This window comes from Rhinatrema bivittatum, chromosome 6 (assembly GCF_901001135.1).
Source record: "Rhinatrema bivittatum chromosome 6, aRhiBiv1.1, whole genome shotgun sequence".
NCBI lineage: Eukaryota > Metazoa > Chordata > Amphibia > Gymnophiona > Rhinatrematidae > Rhinatrema > Rhinatrema bivittatum.
In genome coordinates, this window is record NC_042620.1 from 37,389,381 (window position 1) to 37,404,670 (window position 15,290).

The 15,290-nt window shown below is 44.0% G+C and overlaps 1 protein-coding gene across 4 annotated transcripts in view; it reads right to left on the reverse strand.

Moving 5' to 3' along the window:
• The window catches only part of OSBPL11 (oxysterol binding protein like 11), a 152,483-nt gene that overhangs the window by 94,576 nt on the left and 42,617 nt on the right, over positions 1-15,290 (reverse strand). For 3 of the 4 annotated variants that reach the window (XM_029605284.1, XM_029605283.1, XM_029605287.1), the window contains exons 2-5: positions 8,359-8,427; positions 7,050-7,225; positions 5,755-5,834; positions 1,581-1,763 (exon numbers count right to left, since the gene is read on the reverse strand). In XM_029605284.1, coding sequence (XP_029461144.1) covers positions 1,581-1,763; positions 5,755-5,834; positions 7,050-7,225; positions 8,359-8,427 — 508 coding nt within the window. Of the gene's footprint in view, positions 1-1,580; positions 1,764-5,754; positions 5,835-7,049; positions 7,226-8,358; positions 8,428-11,430; positions 11,582-15,290 lie in introns of those variants that run through there. The other variant, XM_029605285.1, reaches the window with a different exon arrangement.

Sequence of the window (15,290 nt, forward strand, 5' to 3'; positions counted from 1 at the left end):
ATGTAGTTGAGGCTTTTACTAGTACCGCCAGATTTAAAAAATTCCCGCGTGGCCAATGCACCCATTGGCAAATTTAACAGGAGCTGGCGTTAAGGCTTGCTGCGGACAAGGGCTCTACAAAAAAAAAAAAACAATTCCTGCTTTCTGTGATTCCTCCTATTAGTAACATCGCGATACAAAGTAGGTGAAACCATAGAAAGCAGCATCGTGCAAAAAATAAAATCTGTAAAAAAAAAAAAAATTCTGGACGCCCAATATACATGCACAATATACACAGTCCAGGCTGTGTATATTGTGCACGTCTTTTGGCCAGCAGCTCTTACTGAGTATCTGTTTTCCTAACCCACATTGACAGCCACGCCTTTTGGGCACCCGATGGAGAGGACGTGCCAGGGACCGCGTGTCCAAATAGGCAAACTAGGCCATTGCCTAGGGTGCCAGCCATTAGGGGGCAGCAAAGAGCAGCCAAGTGGGGCCACAAGCGTAATCAATCCCACTCACAGCTGAGAGGAGTAGAGACTCGGCGGGCCGCAAGCAGCTCACATCCCACTCACAGCCAATCGAAGTAGAGACTCGGCGGGCCGCAAGCAGCTCACATCCCACTCACAGCCAATCGAAGTAGAGACTCGGCGGGCCGCAAGCAGCTCACATCCCACTCACAGCCAATCGAAGTAGAGACTCGGCGGGCCGCAAGCAGCTCACATCCCACTCACAGCCATTCGAAGTAGAGACTCGGTGGGCCGCAAGCAGCTCACATCCTGCTCATGGCCAAGAGAAGCAGAGTTTCGGTGGGCCACGAGCAGTGCCTCTGTTTGTGTGTGTGTGTTAGTGAGCGGGATTGTGTGTGTATGAGAGAGCAATGATCTTAAGTGAGAGAGAGGGAGGAAGGGAGCCTATATAAGGGTGCATGTGTGAATGAGACAAGGAACCTAAGTGTGTGTAAGAGAGGCGGCCTGTAAGTAAATGAGATCGGGGCCAGAGCCTGGACTGGGGGAGGGGGGGGAGGGGTAGGCGCAAGGCAGACTGTTCGCCTAGGGCACTTAATACCCTTGCACCAGCCCTGCTAGGGATGCACAATTTCCCCTAATGCCTCCTTTTTTTTTTACACAGCAGCTCATTACCCTATAGCACTGCGCGCCCGGGAGAGACGGATGGGCACATGTTAGGAAAGCAGGCGCTCAATCATGAGTGCCCGTTTTTCACGCACCGATGTGGCATCGGCCTGATGGCGTGTCGTACTCCGATACCCCTTTCCTGTCAGTCCACTACACAGATTTCAACCAGAATTTAAGTGAAAGGGATGCTGGGCAAAGATAAAACAGACACTGCAAAAATCAACGAAAAGCAACAAATACATGCCTTCAGAACAACTCTGTCATCTGATACAAAACGAGCCATTTCTCTTCCAGAAGTTCCATGCACTCCCCCCTCAACTACTGCAAAGTTAAAGCTCTCGCATTCTTGGACCTACTGACATTGATGGCAGGGCCTGCAGTTGGAGGAGGATCAGTTAAACTGTGCAGTAAAGAGAAAAAGGCAAACGGCCCACAGGAATATGTTACTAGGGTGGCAGCAGTCACCTCTCGGACGTCCACGAGGTGGTCTGCCTGGAGGCTCTGGGATTTCTTGCCAGCTGGCAGCAGTCTGTGATGTCCCACGCTGAAGAAGGAGGAGCTCTGGCTGGGTCTCCTCTGCAGGCAAGGCGAGTTGCTGCTGCCTTGAGAAGCAAGAGAGAAACTCCGGGACTTCAGCGGCGGGTTATTCTGAGGAAGAAACAAGTAATAGTGCTTAAAAGGGGCTCTTCTTTCTAAATGTAGTTTGCACCACATGTCAAACTTAGATTATAAGCCCCCTAGGGATAGGGAAATACCTTCAAGTACCTGAACGTAATCCGCTTTCGAGTGTCAAAACGTGAAAAATAAATAAATAAATAAAAATAGAAAAAAACAATACATTTATAACTTTCTTTTTATTGTTTTGTTTGTTTTGGTTTTTTTTTTTTTAAAGTTAAGGCATCTAATCAGCCACTATGTATTACAAAAAAAATACTTGAAGGTCACTATAACTATAACTCCGCTGTGCTCTAGGCATTCACTGTGGTGCAAGAAAGAGTGGTATCAAACTGCCAGGGAGAGGGGGTTAGAGTCAATCGGTTATTAGCCATGTTGTAAAAAAAAAAAAAATAATAATAATAATAAAATGTTAAACTTTGTTTTCATAGAAACATAGAAATGACGGCATAAAAGGACCAAATGATCCACCCAGTCTGCCCAGCAAGCTTATGCCAGTATCTGCTGCACCGTGCAGGTTACCCCATGCTTATCAGTTTCCCAGACCATAAAAGTCAGGGCCCTCAGATGGTGTTTGAATCCAATTTTCCTTAACCGTTGCCACGGAAGCAGAGAGCAATATTGGAGTTGCATCAAAAGTATCAGGCTTATAGGCCGATACAGTAAAAATCGCGGGAGAGCAGGCGAGCGCCCACTCTCCTGTGCGTGCGATTCAGTAAATTAATTTATTTAAATTAGGGCCTGCTAGCACTAGCGCGTCCCTAGAACCTCTTTTTTGACAGGAGTGGCGGCTGTCAGTGAGTTTGACAGCCGACGCTAAATTTTGCCGGCGTCTCTTCTCAAACCTGCTGACAGCCACGGGTTCGGAAACCGGACGCTGGCAAAATTGAGCGTCCGGTTTTCAACCCGCGAGCCGATTTCAATTTTTTTTTTTTAAACTTTTTTTTTTTAACTTTCGGGACCTCCGACTTAATATCGCCATGATATTAAGTCGGAGGGTGCACAGAAAAGCAGTTTTTACTGCTTTTCTGTGCACTTTCCTGGTGCCGAGAGAAATTAACGCCTAACTTTGGGTAGGCGCTAATTTCTGAAAGTAAAATGTGTGGCTTGGCTGCACATTTTCCTTTCTGAAACGCGCGGTCATAACTAATAGGGCCCGCAACATGCATTTGCATGTTGCGGGCCCTATTAGTTTCGGGGCCGTTGGACGCGCATTTTCGGTGCGCTATTACTCCTTACTGAATAAAGGGTAAAGCTAGCGTGTCAAAAACGCGCGTCTAAATGTGGGATAACAGTGCGCTCCACCGGAGCGCACTGTACTGTATCGGCCCATTAGTGATTATGGATGTAAAAGCCACATCAGCAAATTACCCCTATGTTTATTTGTTCCCCAATCCGTAAAAGTCAGGACCCTCATTGGTTGCTGTCTGAATGCAATTCCCCTTTTCCCCCACTGCCACTGAAGGAGAGAGCAATGATGGAGCTGCATTAAGCCTTGATACTGTTATTTGTTAAGGGTAACAGGTGCCACACCAGCAAGTTACCCCCACTTTTTTCTTTAATTCCATCCTCTAGCCTTTAGGCATCCACAGTCTCTCTCCCATGCCTCTGAATTCCTTCACTGTTTTCATCTTCACCTCTTCTTCTAGAAGAGTAAGGGGAAACCCTTTTATTAGTATTGAGATTGTTTTTCTAAAGCTCACCCTGATGTTAACGTACATTTACAGCAAAACTAACTTTGATGGCTACAAACGTATGCCCAGTGCTGGCTTAACACAAGGCTTCTTCTGGTAACTGAGGCAAGCTTCTTGGTACTGGACAGAAAAAGGGCAGGCCGTCTGCAGCTCCTCAGACTGGATGGGGAGAGAGGCAGATCTTCCTGCAGCCCCATAGTATTGTACACCAAGGGACTTTAGCAATTAATCCAAAATGTTGCATCCTCATCTCTAGCAAGAATTCTTGAAGAGGGTCCTCTATCCTAGTGCATGTATATATACGTATATGTATGTATACATGTATGTGTGCATATATTTGGGAGGAGAGGTTAATAGATGTTCTTGCTGAGCTCTTCTCGATGTAGCAAATTAGCTGAAAGCAGGTAAAAGAATTGTTTAGCTTATGCAAAATACATTTAGAAGGGGTAACCTCCATTATAATCGGTGCCCTTAGCTGCCCAGGATTGAAGAACTGCATAATTAGCTTGTTGCTGCATATTTTTAAATCTGCCATATAATCAATATTCCTGAAAGCTTTCACACCTCTTAATTCAATCTTTTGAACAAAGCTGCAGGGAGCCTGCCTGCATTCATTCTCTGCCCCAGAGTGTTCTCTCTCTCTCTCTTCTCCTGCTCTAGCCCCTCTTCCCTCTCAAACAGCCTAGAGAGAACCTTCTTTTGTTGTTTACACCACTTCCCATCCTCCTGTCCTGAAGTGAAAGGGGGGGGAAGGTGAAGTAGAAGTAGAAGCGAAAGTAATCAGAATGTTTGATCCCTCAAAGATCTCTTAAATCCTTATCAAACCAAAGATGAATTTGATATAAATTCCTGAATGGAGTGATGTTCCTTTAGAAGAAGAACTTCATCTATATGTAAAGGTTCTTACAATTGCATATGTGGGCACTCATACACTATTTGCGAAGACCTGGATTTGTTTTGGAAGTCTGCAACTGCTGGTGTCTCACAGCTGGCAGAGAGGATATTCGTTTCGATTCTGAGAAGCCTTGACGACTGCCACTACTGCTGGCAAGTTTCAACGTGTCCTAATTCAACCCCTGTTTGTATGTTACCGTCTGTCCAATATACAGTGTGTGCACAACTTTCTGTGTAATTGACAGCATAGCAAACCGCTTATGTTGCAGACATTTTTAAGCAAACATAAGCTCATATACTTGGAACGATGGCAAAGACTTTCTCAAGAAAATATAAAAAGAATGGTTGCACTATTTCAATTCAAAACAAAACGTGACATTTCACAGTTAAAAGTTTGTAAGTTATGTCTAACAGTTTTTTTGTTTAAGATGATTTATGTATCCTTGTAAACTGCCTAGTACAAACATTTTGCTTTAGGCAGTATATTAAAATGTTTAAATAAATAAAATCTTAAAAACTCTTCTCCAGTAAACCAGGGGCCACCATAAAGTATCCATCTAAAGACCCAGATTGTAGCACAGTAGTTCCCTTCTTACAGTAACACAGTCAGCTATCAACAAAGTACACAAAAGACCTAGTAAGGTCACCCCCCCCCCCAAAAAAGGATCCCCTACCAGCAAACTGTCTTAGTCAAAATAAAACCTAGGGTGAGCTGTTTAAAGGCCTTTCCACATCTCGTCCTCATCTAAACATGACCTACCTAATCCTTCAGGATTCTGATGGTCTTGATTTCCTCCTTAGACCTTAGCTGAGAAAATCTCCTACATTAGTTTGTGGTCAACATCCTATCCCTTTTCACAATAACTTTTTTCCAAACTCCACTTCAATTTCACTTGGATTCTCAGGACTCAGTTTTTTCTCCCCCTGGTAAATGTTCTACCACCTTTAAACAGTCTTCCAACTCTGTATTGTGATCTTTAGTCTTAGAAAGCTAACAACTTAGAGGCTGACAGCTGTACCTACTGGAGGAAGTATAAGGGCCTGATAAATGTCCATCTCCTCTCCATGTAAGTTGACCACAGGTCTTTCCCCATCAGCTTTTTCTTAGCTGAATGATGGAGGAAAATGCTGCAGTCATCAAAAAAACGTCCGACACTTGGTTGACAGGGGCAGGAGTCTTCTCTAACTTCATCTGACAGCTACTTTCGGTCAACTGCATGTTGATACAAATCTCTGAATCTGAAGAGCGTACCCAGTTTTTCCCCTCAGACTGCAAACACACAAATGTTTTGATGCTGCCTCTTCTCAGCGCCATCTGAACGTTCTTTACTTCCAAGTCGCTAGCATTGACATATGAACAGAACCCTGCAGCGTACCTTCCCAATGGCTTCCGTGTGATGCTGGGTGCAAATCTGGAGCCTGCTAACCCAGTGCTGGCGTTCTTTAGCATCCTTGGCTAACGTAGCAAAGAGAGAGAAATCATTACCAGCAAATATATTTTCAAAAATTATATATATATATATATATATACTGAACAAGCAACAGCACAAATTATTACGCCAGAGAGAACTGCAAACTGACAACTTTTAGAACTGTTAGATGTAAACAGTCAAGTTAGAAAGACTAGTCTGGAAAATATATTTAGAAGAGAATTTCTTTAAAGAAAAAGAAAAAGCTCCCAGGCTTTTGCATGTTAGGTGACAGCAGCAAGCTTTTTCAGAGAACTGTTCCCAACCTTTCGGGAAATGCTGCAAACAGCCCAGGCAGGCATCTACACAACTCATTACACTTCAGAGATGCTCCCCTGCCTTGACTTTTTCACCATTTGAAGTTTTAAAGCTGTGTTTTGATGGAATCCCTCCCCACTCCCCAGGACTAATATTTGGGGTTTCAAGTATCCCTAAAAATGCTGAGGAATACAGGCTGGGGGAGAATGTTTATTCATTTTTTACAGCAACCAAACAGATTCGCTACCCTCAGCATCCAAAACAACTTAAGGCAGCTGTGGCTGCTGCTTGCTGCAAAACTGAAAGCTACGGTAAGGAAGTGGCCAAAGGGAACAGAATGCTTACAAATACTTCCCGATCCAATTTTTTTTGTATATGAAATACCTGAAAAAAAGGCAAGTTGCTAAGCTAACTGGACAGCAAGAACAGAATGCTTATGCCTCTTCTAGATCATCTCTGCTGACCAGCTTTTGAAAAAGCATTTGCTGAGGGTTCGATTCGTGCCAAACTCCGTGAGTGGGAGATACTGTGGCCAGCTGGTACTGCTCTGGAATTTCTTTAATTCAGTAACTTAAAATTGTTTTGGTTTTTTTTTTTTTAATCACTACAGAAATTAGTGGCCAAACTCGTTTTATACCCACCGCTGGCTATGGGATTTCTACTACAGTAGTTCTGATGCTAAGCGGTCATGAAACCTGTTGGTAAAACAAAGTTATATGGTCAACCATTAGCAATCTGAGCAATGGCTTGATGTGATATGACCATGCAGTTTAACATAAAAGAAGACCATGAGAGTATTTTGAATCCTTACTCTCTCTAGTCACCCCCAAAATTAAAGGTCTGCGGGGAGGAGGAAACACCAGAGAAGCCTAAACGCAAGACAAGTAGAAGCTGCCTCTGGTGGAAACAGCTTTTTAGAGCAAGAATGCCAGATCCTACTGTACCTCTGAGCTTATACTGCTCCCCACTAGCAGCATTCACCACAAAGGTGTGCGAGTCTTCATCACTGGGCGAGATCACAGCTCCCGCCAACTGCAGCGTTCCTCGAGGCTTCTGATTGCGCGATTGCTCATTTACAAAATACTCCAGAAGGCCAGCCTCGTTGTTTAAAACAAAAAACCTGCAAGAATGCCAGGCATAAGTGAATACATTTCAAAACCTTAATTAGCTCCTGTGCTCTTTGTCATCTGCCTAACACAGCTACTGGAAGAACAGTTTTCATGATTAAGACTCAAAGTACTCTATTATTTACCAATGTGATATAAATTATTCTTTTGGCACGGGCAGTTCACAATCCCTGATACAGAGGCTTATTAATGTCTCTCAACAACAGACATGTTGGCCGAAACTGCATATGTACAAAATATGTTTGCTGTTTCAAACAGAACCTGTGTAATTTCAGAAAGCATTCATCAACTTCTGTTTCAAAGAGGCCTAAACAAATCTGGACCAGAACTAGGAGCCACTTTCAAAATTTAGACACCAGGACAGTTCCCCTCCTTCTGCATTCATCCACTCCTGACTTTTCTCCAACACACCCACCTATTCTCCCAACATACTCAACCCTCTGTGCCCTACCCATAATGCACTCATCATACTCACTCATCTCACCTGAGCCGCCCTTGATACACTCACCCCGATCTACACTCCCACTCCAGCAGGAAACATGTGAAACAACCTATTTCCCTCCTGCTAATCTCTGTCAACACCACCATGATCTAGAGGCCATGAACAGTTCAAAATGCGAAACTCTGAACAGCAGCCGGCAAGACGAAGAGAGGTCATCACGAATCCCAGGCACTACAAGATGGTTTCCAGGCACAATGGCAACCTGGTCCCTGGGATTTGTCCAGTCCTGGTTTCAGAGACTACTAAAAGGGTTGGCTGTCAGGTCATTTTCAAATATTCAGGAGAACCATTTGCAAAAAATAGTTCATAGCTATCATTTTTATTCTGAAAACCTGGAAATCAGAGCAGTTTTAGGAACCTGGGGACCAGAGTTTATTATGTCTACCTTAGTTCATGAAAAACTTCATAATATGTTTTTACCCTTGATGAAACCATTACAATAATATGATGCACTTCTCTAGCTGTTTGCTAAAGAATTCTGTGGAATTAGTATCTATGCCATCACACGATATATCAACCCTGTTACTTTCACCTTCCCAAGCAGCAAGGGTCTGATTAACAGTGCCACTTAGTAACAAGTCCATTACTCAAAGCTGTAGAAAGGGGATAAAATGGTAAACTCACCGGTACTGCCAGCCAGTGACCAGGTTGGTGTATTTCGTCAGGTAGCCATACACAGGTTCCATGTGATCACTGTTCCCAAGAAAGACAGAACAGGTAAATCACAAGCGTTCAGTGAGAACGCGCTACATATAACGACAGCAGCACTTAAAGGCCCTACGCAGCGCAGAGCTCGAAGATTTAGAGTGAGCAGCTATCAGAGCACATCAGGTAGAAACCTTTCTGGCATGTCTGCAACTCTCAGAATCTCAGAAGTTCAGATGAGTCATTCAGCCCAAAGAAATGAAAGAAAACAGCATTTGCATCCTTCGATCCATTCACATGGACAGGACCTAGGGTGGGGTGGGTAAACGTTTTGGCCTGAAGGCCTCAATACTGGCCTTGCCTAGATAGGGGGTTAGGGAAAATCTGGGGCGGGGGAGTGGGGGGGGGGGGGGGGGAGGGGAGTCGTTTCTCCTCTACCCTGGTGTAGTGGACCCCCTTCCCCTCCCACCAGCTCCATCCGAACAGCCTGGAAGACCCTGATGCGAGACATTTGTCTAGATGGTGACATCATCACTACCAGCCCACAGATGTCGCTTGCAGGCAGAGGCGATGCTCTCGTTACTGCGGCCGGTAGTTTGCCCACATCATCTTATCTACAATATTAGACGTGACACAAATGCAGCTACTAGATATACTCAGGGTAGACAGTTGAGATTTTTAGGACTCCTGCAAACAATAAAGCATGCCTACTCTATAAGACTGATTTTTTTTTTTTTTTAAACATCTTTTCACATTAGCAAAGGCAAAAACAAATCATTAATGAAGCATGATAGATTTCTGCCAGAGTCCAAGTTCCTGGCACAGCAGACAACTGCGCCGATAGAACCTGAGCACATTCCAGTGAAATAAATGGGTCACTCATGCTGAGATTTGTTTTCTCTGTGAAAAAGTCGTTTCCGATGAATAATTACCCTTTTCCTGCCATTCTCTTAACATAAATGGCTTCGGAGTACAGGACTTTTGCAGCTGGATTCTTGCATGGCCGTTCTCAAGGATTAACTGCATTGAAGATCTTACAATCTCTAAACATGATGCATTAGTAAAGAGCACAAACACTAATGTGTCTTCAAGTCACCTCCCTGCATTACAAATTGCTAGAAGAAAGATCATGACCCTTGTGTCTAATGAACAGTTATAGTAAGGACATGGAGAGAGTCCACCTGACTGTTGTAGAAGGCTAGAGATCACGGCAGGAGAGGGAGAGGAAGGGACAGGAGGCCTTGCCTGTGTGCTATTACTATTAAACCTTTATTGAGCGATACCTCAGGTCTCATCACCAAGGACCACCTCTAACCAAACCTTTTAACCACTTTTTATTTCTTTAATTTTACGCGGGGGCAGGCAGGTGTTAAGAAAACCAAATCCACAAAACAAAGTTAGGAAAAGAAATAATGAATATATTTAAGCAGAAGCAAATGTGTTTAGGTAATTAAGCTGGCACTTACACAACCATTAAGTTCATTCTGAATTTTATTTCACTCCTGAGGTGCTATTAGTGTTTAAAATCTCCACTCCTTGGCCACTCTCTCTCCACTCTGAACAAGGGTGCTGCTGTGCTGATCATCACTGAACCCCCACTCATCGCAGCCCTACAGGAAGCACCCAGGATGGTGGGAGGGAGTGTTCAGAAAACTCCCTCAGACTACCTTAAAGGACCGGGCGCAGCTGTCCCGCCCAGTCCTCCTTACGACTGAGACCCACAGGGAATCCTTCACCAGAGCATAAGACCTCAGGGCCTAGTAGGGTTGAAGGGGCTCCAAGGAGGAGACAGAGTCCCACCATATGAGAAGACCTGCTACCTTTAAAGATTTGTGACCGACATTGCTAAGACCTGCTATGTTTAAGTTTGGGACTTGCCTGAAGTCCAGGTAAGCTGCCTCCGACTGACTGTTTTGCGCTGCATTATCCTTTGTTATTTGTGAGATACCTGAAGCCAGCTGCTTAAGTTGCTTGGTTTTGCTGTTTGTTTGTTTTCACTGTAAATAAACTACACTTAAGGAACAGACAGAGCTTGCCTCCTATTTTTACCACTGGCTGTTCCTAAGCTGCTACCGAGCAAGTTACCACACAGGGCATCTGGAAAACAGTTTTATTATGGCTATGCCTCTGATATTTATTGGGTATTTATTTATTTATTTCAAAACTTTTATATACCGGTTTACATTTGAACAGCAGATAGAAATTACATGTTAACAGGGAGAGACAACTGGGGAATGGGGTCACACGAGAGCAGAGAAGAATGGTAGCTTAACTAAAACTTAGACAACAGGTGATGAAAAAAACGACCTTAATAGAACAAAAGAAGATTAAGCTTCAACAGCGGGTGATTAAATGCGTCCTTAAAAGAACAAAAGAAGCAGGATGGACCTAGATAGGGGTGGGCAGGGGTAGCTTTAAAAAGAGGAAGGAGAGAGCAATTAGGGTAGGTTGGGAGGGGGAGAAAGTGCAAACATTAAGGGGAGGTGAAAGAGGCGAGAACTAGGGAGTTGGACCTTTATAGGGGCGAGAGGAAGGGAAGGGTTAGTCCGGGTAAGCCTGCAGCCCTGGGATGAAAATCTGGGGTGTACAGCAGCCAGATCTGAGCTATCTGCTGCTTCAGTTAGTAGGGGGATTCTTTTTTTTTTTTTTTTATAAATCTAGAAAGGTTTTCAATGTGCGTAACCTCCCGAGTGGACTCTGCTATAGGTGCATGAGGCTGAAAGGCGCTTTCATTAAGGTTTTGAAAAATATATCTCCCTTACTCTGAAAAGTGCTGCACCCACATACAGTGATGGAAAAATAAAAATCTTAATTCCGGGCAGTCTGAGCAGCAGGCGGGCTCCTGCCACAGACAAGAGCCGATGGCAGCTGCAGTGCCCACGTCCACTGTCCTGGCACAACAGGAACCGGCTCTGACCAGACAAGACGATCCCAAGCCGCAAGCACAGCCTCAGTTCTCCATACAAAAGGGCTGTGTCAGACAGCCACTCTTCAAGGGCTTCTCAAACTCACCGAAAAGACCATGGATGGAGAAAGACACGGCTCGCTTACCAGTCTGAAGTATTTATCGGGAACTACCGATGTCTGGCCGTGCACGGATGTTAACCCCTGACTTTTGGGAGACGAGAACCATTTCCGAGGGGGCCACACAGATTAATTGGCACGAGCTGCTGCTGCCCTGGCTTGGACTGCCTGCTGGGCCGGGCACATCCCACAGCGCTCGCGTGCGAGGCGGGCTTCGCCAGCCCCCCAGACACAAGATGACGACAACGGTGGCAAGCCGAACATAGAAACCCTACTCGTTTTAAATGCCAGAGGAAAGTGAAGATGCAGATACACATCAAAAACTCTGCTCCTATCGGAAGCATTCAAGCTATATTTATCCCTGTGAGAGAGGCCTTCATCAGGCCAGAATTCCTTTTGGCAACACGGACATTTTTTTCCCAGATAACTACCCCTGTCTATGGCTCAGCGCAGCCAAGAATCTGCACAGACGACTGTCTCAAGACCGTGATGCCGCTGCATGCTTCATTGCTTAATAAATATGTGAAAGCCAAGTCCTTGAGAGACGTTGAACTGCTAATGTAACCCAACGAGTGTTAAAGGTTAAGGGCTGCTGGACCGTGCAACAAACTTTCACTGAAGCAGCAGACAGCTCAGATCTGGCTGCTCTACACCCCGGATTTTCATCCCAGGGCTGCAGGCTTCATGAGAGGAGCTTCCCTGGACTGCCAGAACCAAGGAGGGACCTGGGAGCTCCACCCATAGCGCCCCACGCCCTTCCACAAACAACCTAGTCTGAAGAACGAAAACTGGAAATGCAGTTAGGAATTACTGATCAAATAGGTGCAAACGCAATTATTTTTGTTTAACAGTGTAGGATAGATGTGCTGGTTTTAACACGGTATCACACACAAAAAAGCCTCTTCTGCCATGCAAAAAAAAAAACCTCTGGTAAGTAAAATTTGACACCTGCCGCTGGGCAGAGTAGCTTGGGGAGGGAACAGCAGCATCCCAAGTCACAAAGTCGGGCCAGGGCAGGGAGAAGCAGCAGCTGCCTTGGGCCAGGAGGAACTGCGGCAACCCCAATGAGCAGCAGTTGGTCCGGGGCCAGGATCCAGCAACCACCGGAGGAAGTGGGCGGGGGAATAAGTAAGGATGAGCAAAAGTTTAAAAAAAAAAAAAGCCCACAAAAAACACTTTTTTTTTCCCCTGGCTCCTAGGGATTTTGACTGGCACCTACGTTTTCTAAATATTTTTCCAGCCCCGGCCAAGCTCCATCACGGTCATGTGATGGGGGGGGTGGGGGGAGGGGGCTGACATGTCAAGGAGGCTTTAAGATACAAACATTCAGAAGAGACAAAGGTCAATCTTCTTTTCCCCCCAAGGGTGACCGTGTAGCAAGGAAGTGCATGGTCCTCTCGCACCGAGGATGTCTCTCCCAAGGCTACTACTGTTCAACTGGCAAATATAAAGAGTTTCATTTCATTTCCCTTATTCAGGAATCCTTTCTAAACATGGTTGATCAAAGCAGCCAGGTCTGCTACTTGCACCTCCTGCAGTCTCTAAAAGCAAAAGCAGACTGGTTTACAAAAATAATATTCCTACAATTCAACTTGCTGGTGTGTGTGAAAAAAATGTTCCTACGTGCAACTTTTTAATGAGCCGAGTTCCAATCTGTGTGCTATGAAGGCAACAATAGTGCAAATACCATGGGATCTTGTGAGATTTTGGCGTCACTGTTTCTACTGTCTCGTTCCAGCCATTTCAATTTAAAGGAAGTGCCGTTCATTTGCACTTTAGGCTGGCTCTAAATAGTGACATTTAGTGATGGATGTCTTAACAGACAAAGGGCTCCAGGGGAAATAACATTTCAAACAACTTAATAAGCTGCAAGTATAAAACAATGCCAGTAACTAAACAAAGTCAACTCAACCTTCCGATTTGAGGTTCATGTGTTCTTAAATAAAACTTCAGCTTCTCTTCACTGCACTGAACGTTCCTGTGCACACAAACAGTCAAAAATGAAGATGTGTCCTACTTTGCTGCACAGCGGAATAAATTATTTTTAGTGACAAATGATTCTTTTTAAGGTTGCTATAGATTTCTACACGGAACCAACATGGTAGCAGAATACCTTCACCTCGGTCACGCATGCAAAATATGAGCAGACCCTCACCAAATACAGAATAAAGAGAGCATAAAGTATAAACAGAAACGTGCAAACAAAAAATGAGAGGCTTCTAGGAAAAGTAAAAAGTCGTGGGATAGGTGGCGATGTCTTTTCGTGGGTTGCAAACTGGCTAAAAGACAGGAAACAGAGAGTAGGATTAAGTTGTCAATTTTCTCAGTGGAAAAGGGTAAACAGTGGAGTGCCTCAGGGATCTGTACTTGGACCGGTGCTTTTCAATATATTTATAAATGATCTGGAAAGGAATATGACAAGTGAGGGTATCATATTTGCAGATGAATCAAAATTATTCCGAGTAGTTAAATCACAAGCGAAGTGTAATAAATTGCAGGAAGACCTTGTGAGACTGGAAAATTGGGCACAATAAGTGCAAGGTGATGCAAATAGGGAAAAATAACCCATGCTATAGTTACACAATGTTAGGATCCATATTAGGTGATACCACCCAAGAAAGAGATCTAGACGTCATAGTAGATAACTCATTGAAATCTTCGGTTCAGTGTGCTGCGGCAGTCAAAAAAGCAAAAACAAACAATATTGGGAATTATTAGAAAGGGAATGGTGACTAAAATGGAAAATGTCATAATGCCTCTGTATCGCTCCATGGTGAGACCGCACCTTGAATACCGTGTACAATTCTGGTCGCCGCATCTCAAAAAGGATATAATTGCAATGGAGAAGGTACAGAGAAGGGCGAACAAAATGATAAAAGGGGATGGAACAGCTCCCCTATGAGGAAAGGCTGAAGAGATTAGGACTGTTCAGCTTGCAGAAAAGACGACTGAGGGGGGATATGATAGAGGTGTTTAAAATCATGAGAGGTCTAGAACGGGTAGATGTGAATCGGTTATTTACTCTTTCGGATAATAGAAAGACTAGGGGGCACTCCATGGAAGTTAGCATGGGGCACATTTAAAACTAATCGGAGAAAGTTCTTTTTCACTCAACGCACAATTAAACTCTGGAATTTGTTGCCAGAGGATGTGGTCAGTGCAGTTAGTGTAGCTGGGTTTAAAAAAGGATTGGATAAGTTCTTGGAGGAGAAGTTCATTACCTGCTATTAATCAAGTTGACTTAGAAAATAGCCACTGCTATTACTAGCATCAGTAACATGGAATAGACTTAGTTTTGGGTAATTGCCAGGTTCTTGTGGCCTGGATTGGCCACTGTTGGAAACAGGATGATGGGCTTGACGGACCCTTGGTCTGACTCAGTATGGCATGTTCTAATGTTCTTAAACTACTACAATTGGCAACAAAAAGAGCACTGTGCTGGTCCTGTAAATCAAACTGAGTATAACTAAAGGTACCTTCTTTTAGATAATTTTCATGTGGCTCTATCAGCACCATGAAACAAAGATTGTCGTGTGAATAATTATATTAGATCTTACAAATTTTTAAGAGTTTTTAAGATGCCGCATCAGCAAGCCTGACAACGTGTTCAACCATGGAGGGAGGAACCGTCCGGTCTTTTAATCATTTGCGGCTTGCTGATGCGGCATCTTAAAAATGCTTAAATTTGTAAGATCTATATAATTATTCACACGACAATCTTTGTTTCATGGTGGTGACAGAGCCACATGAAAATTATCTAAAAGAAGGTGCCTTTAGTTATACTCGCTTAAACTATGGAAAAACAGAATCACCACCATTCCTCATAAGACATCAAACAATAAAATCAAGGAATACAAATCATTAGTAAAACCATACTAATTAAAAGA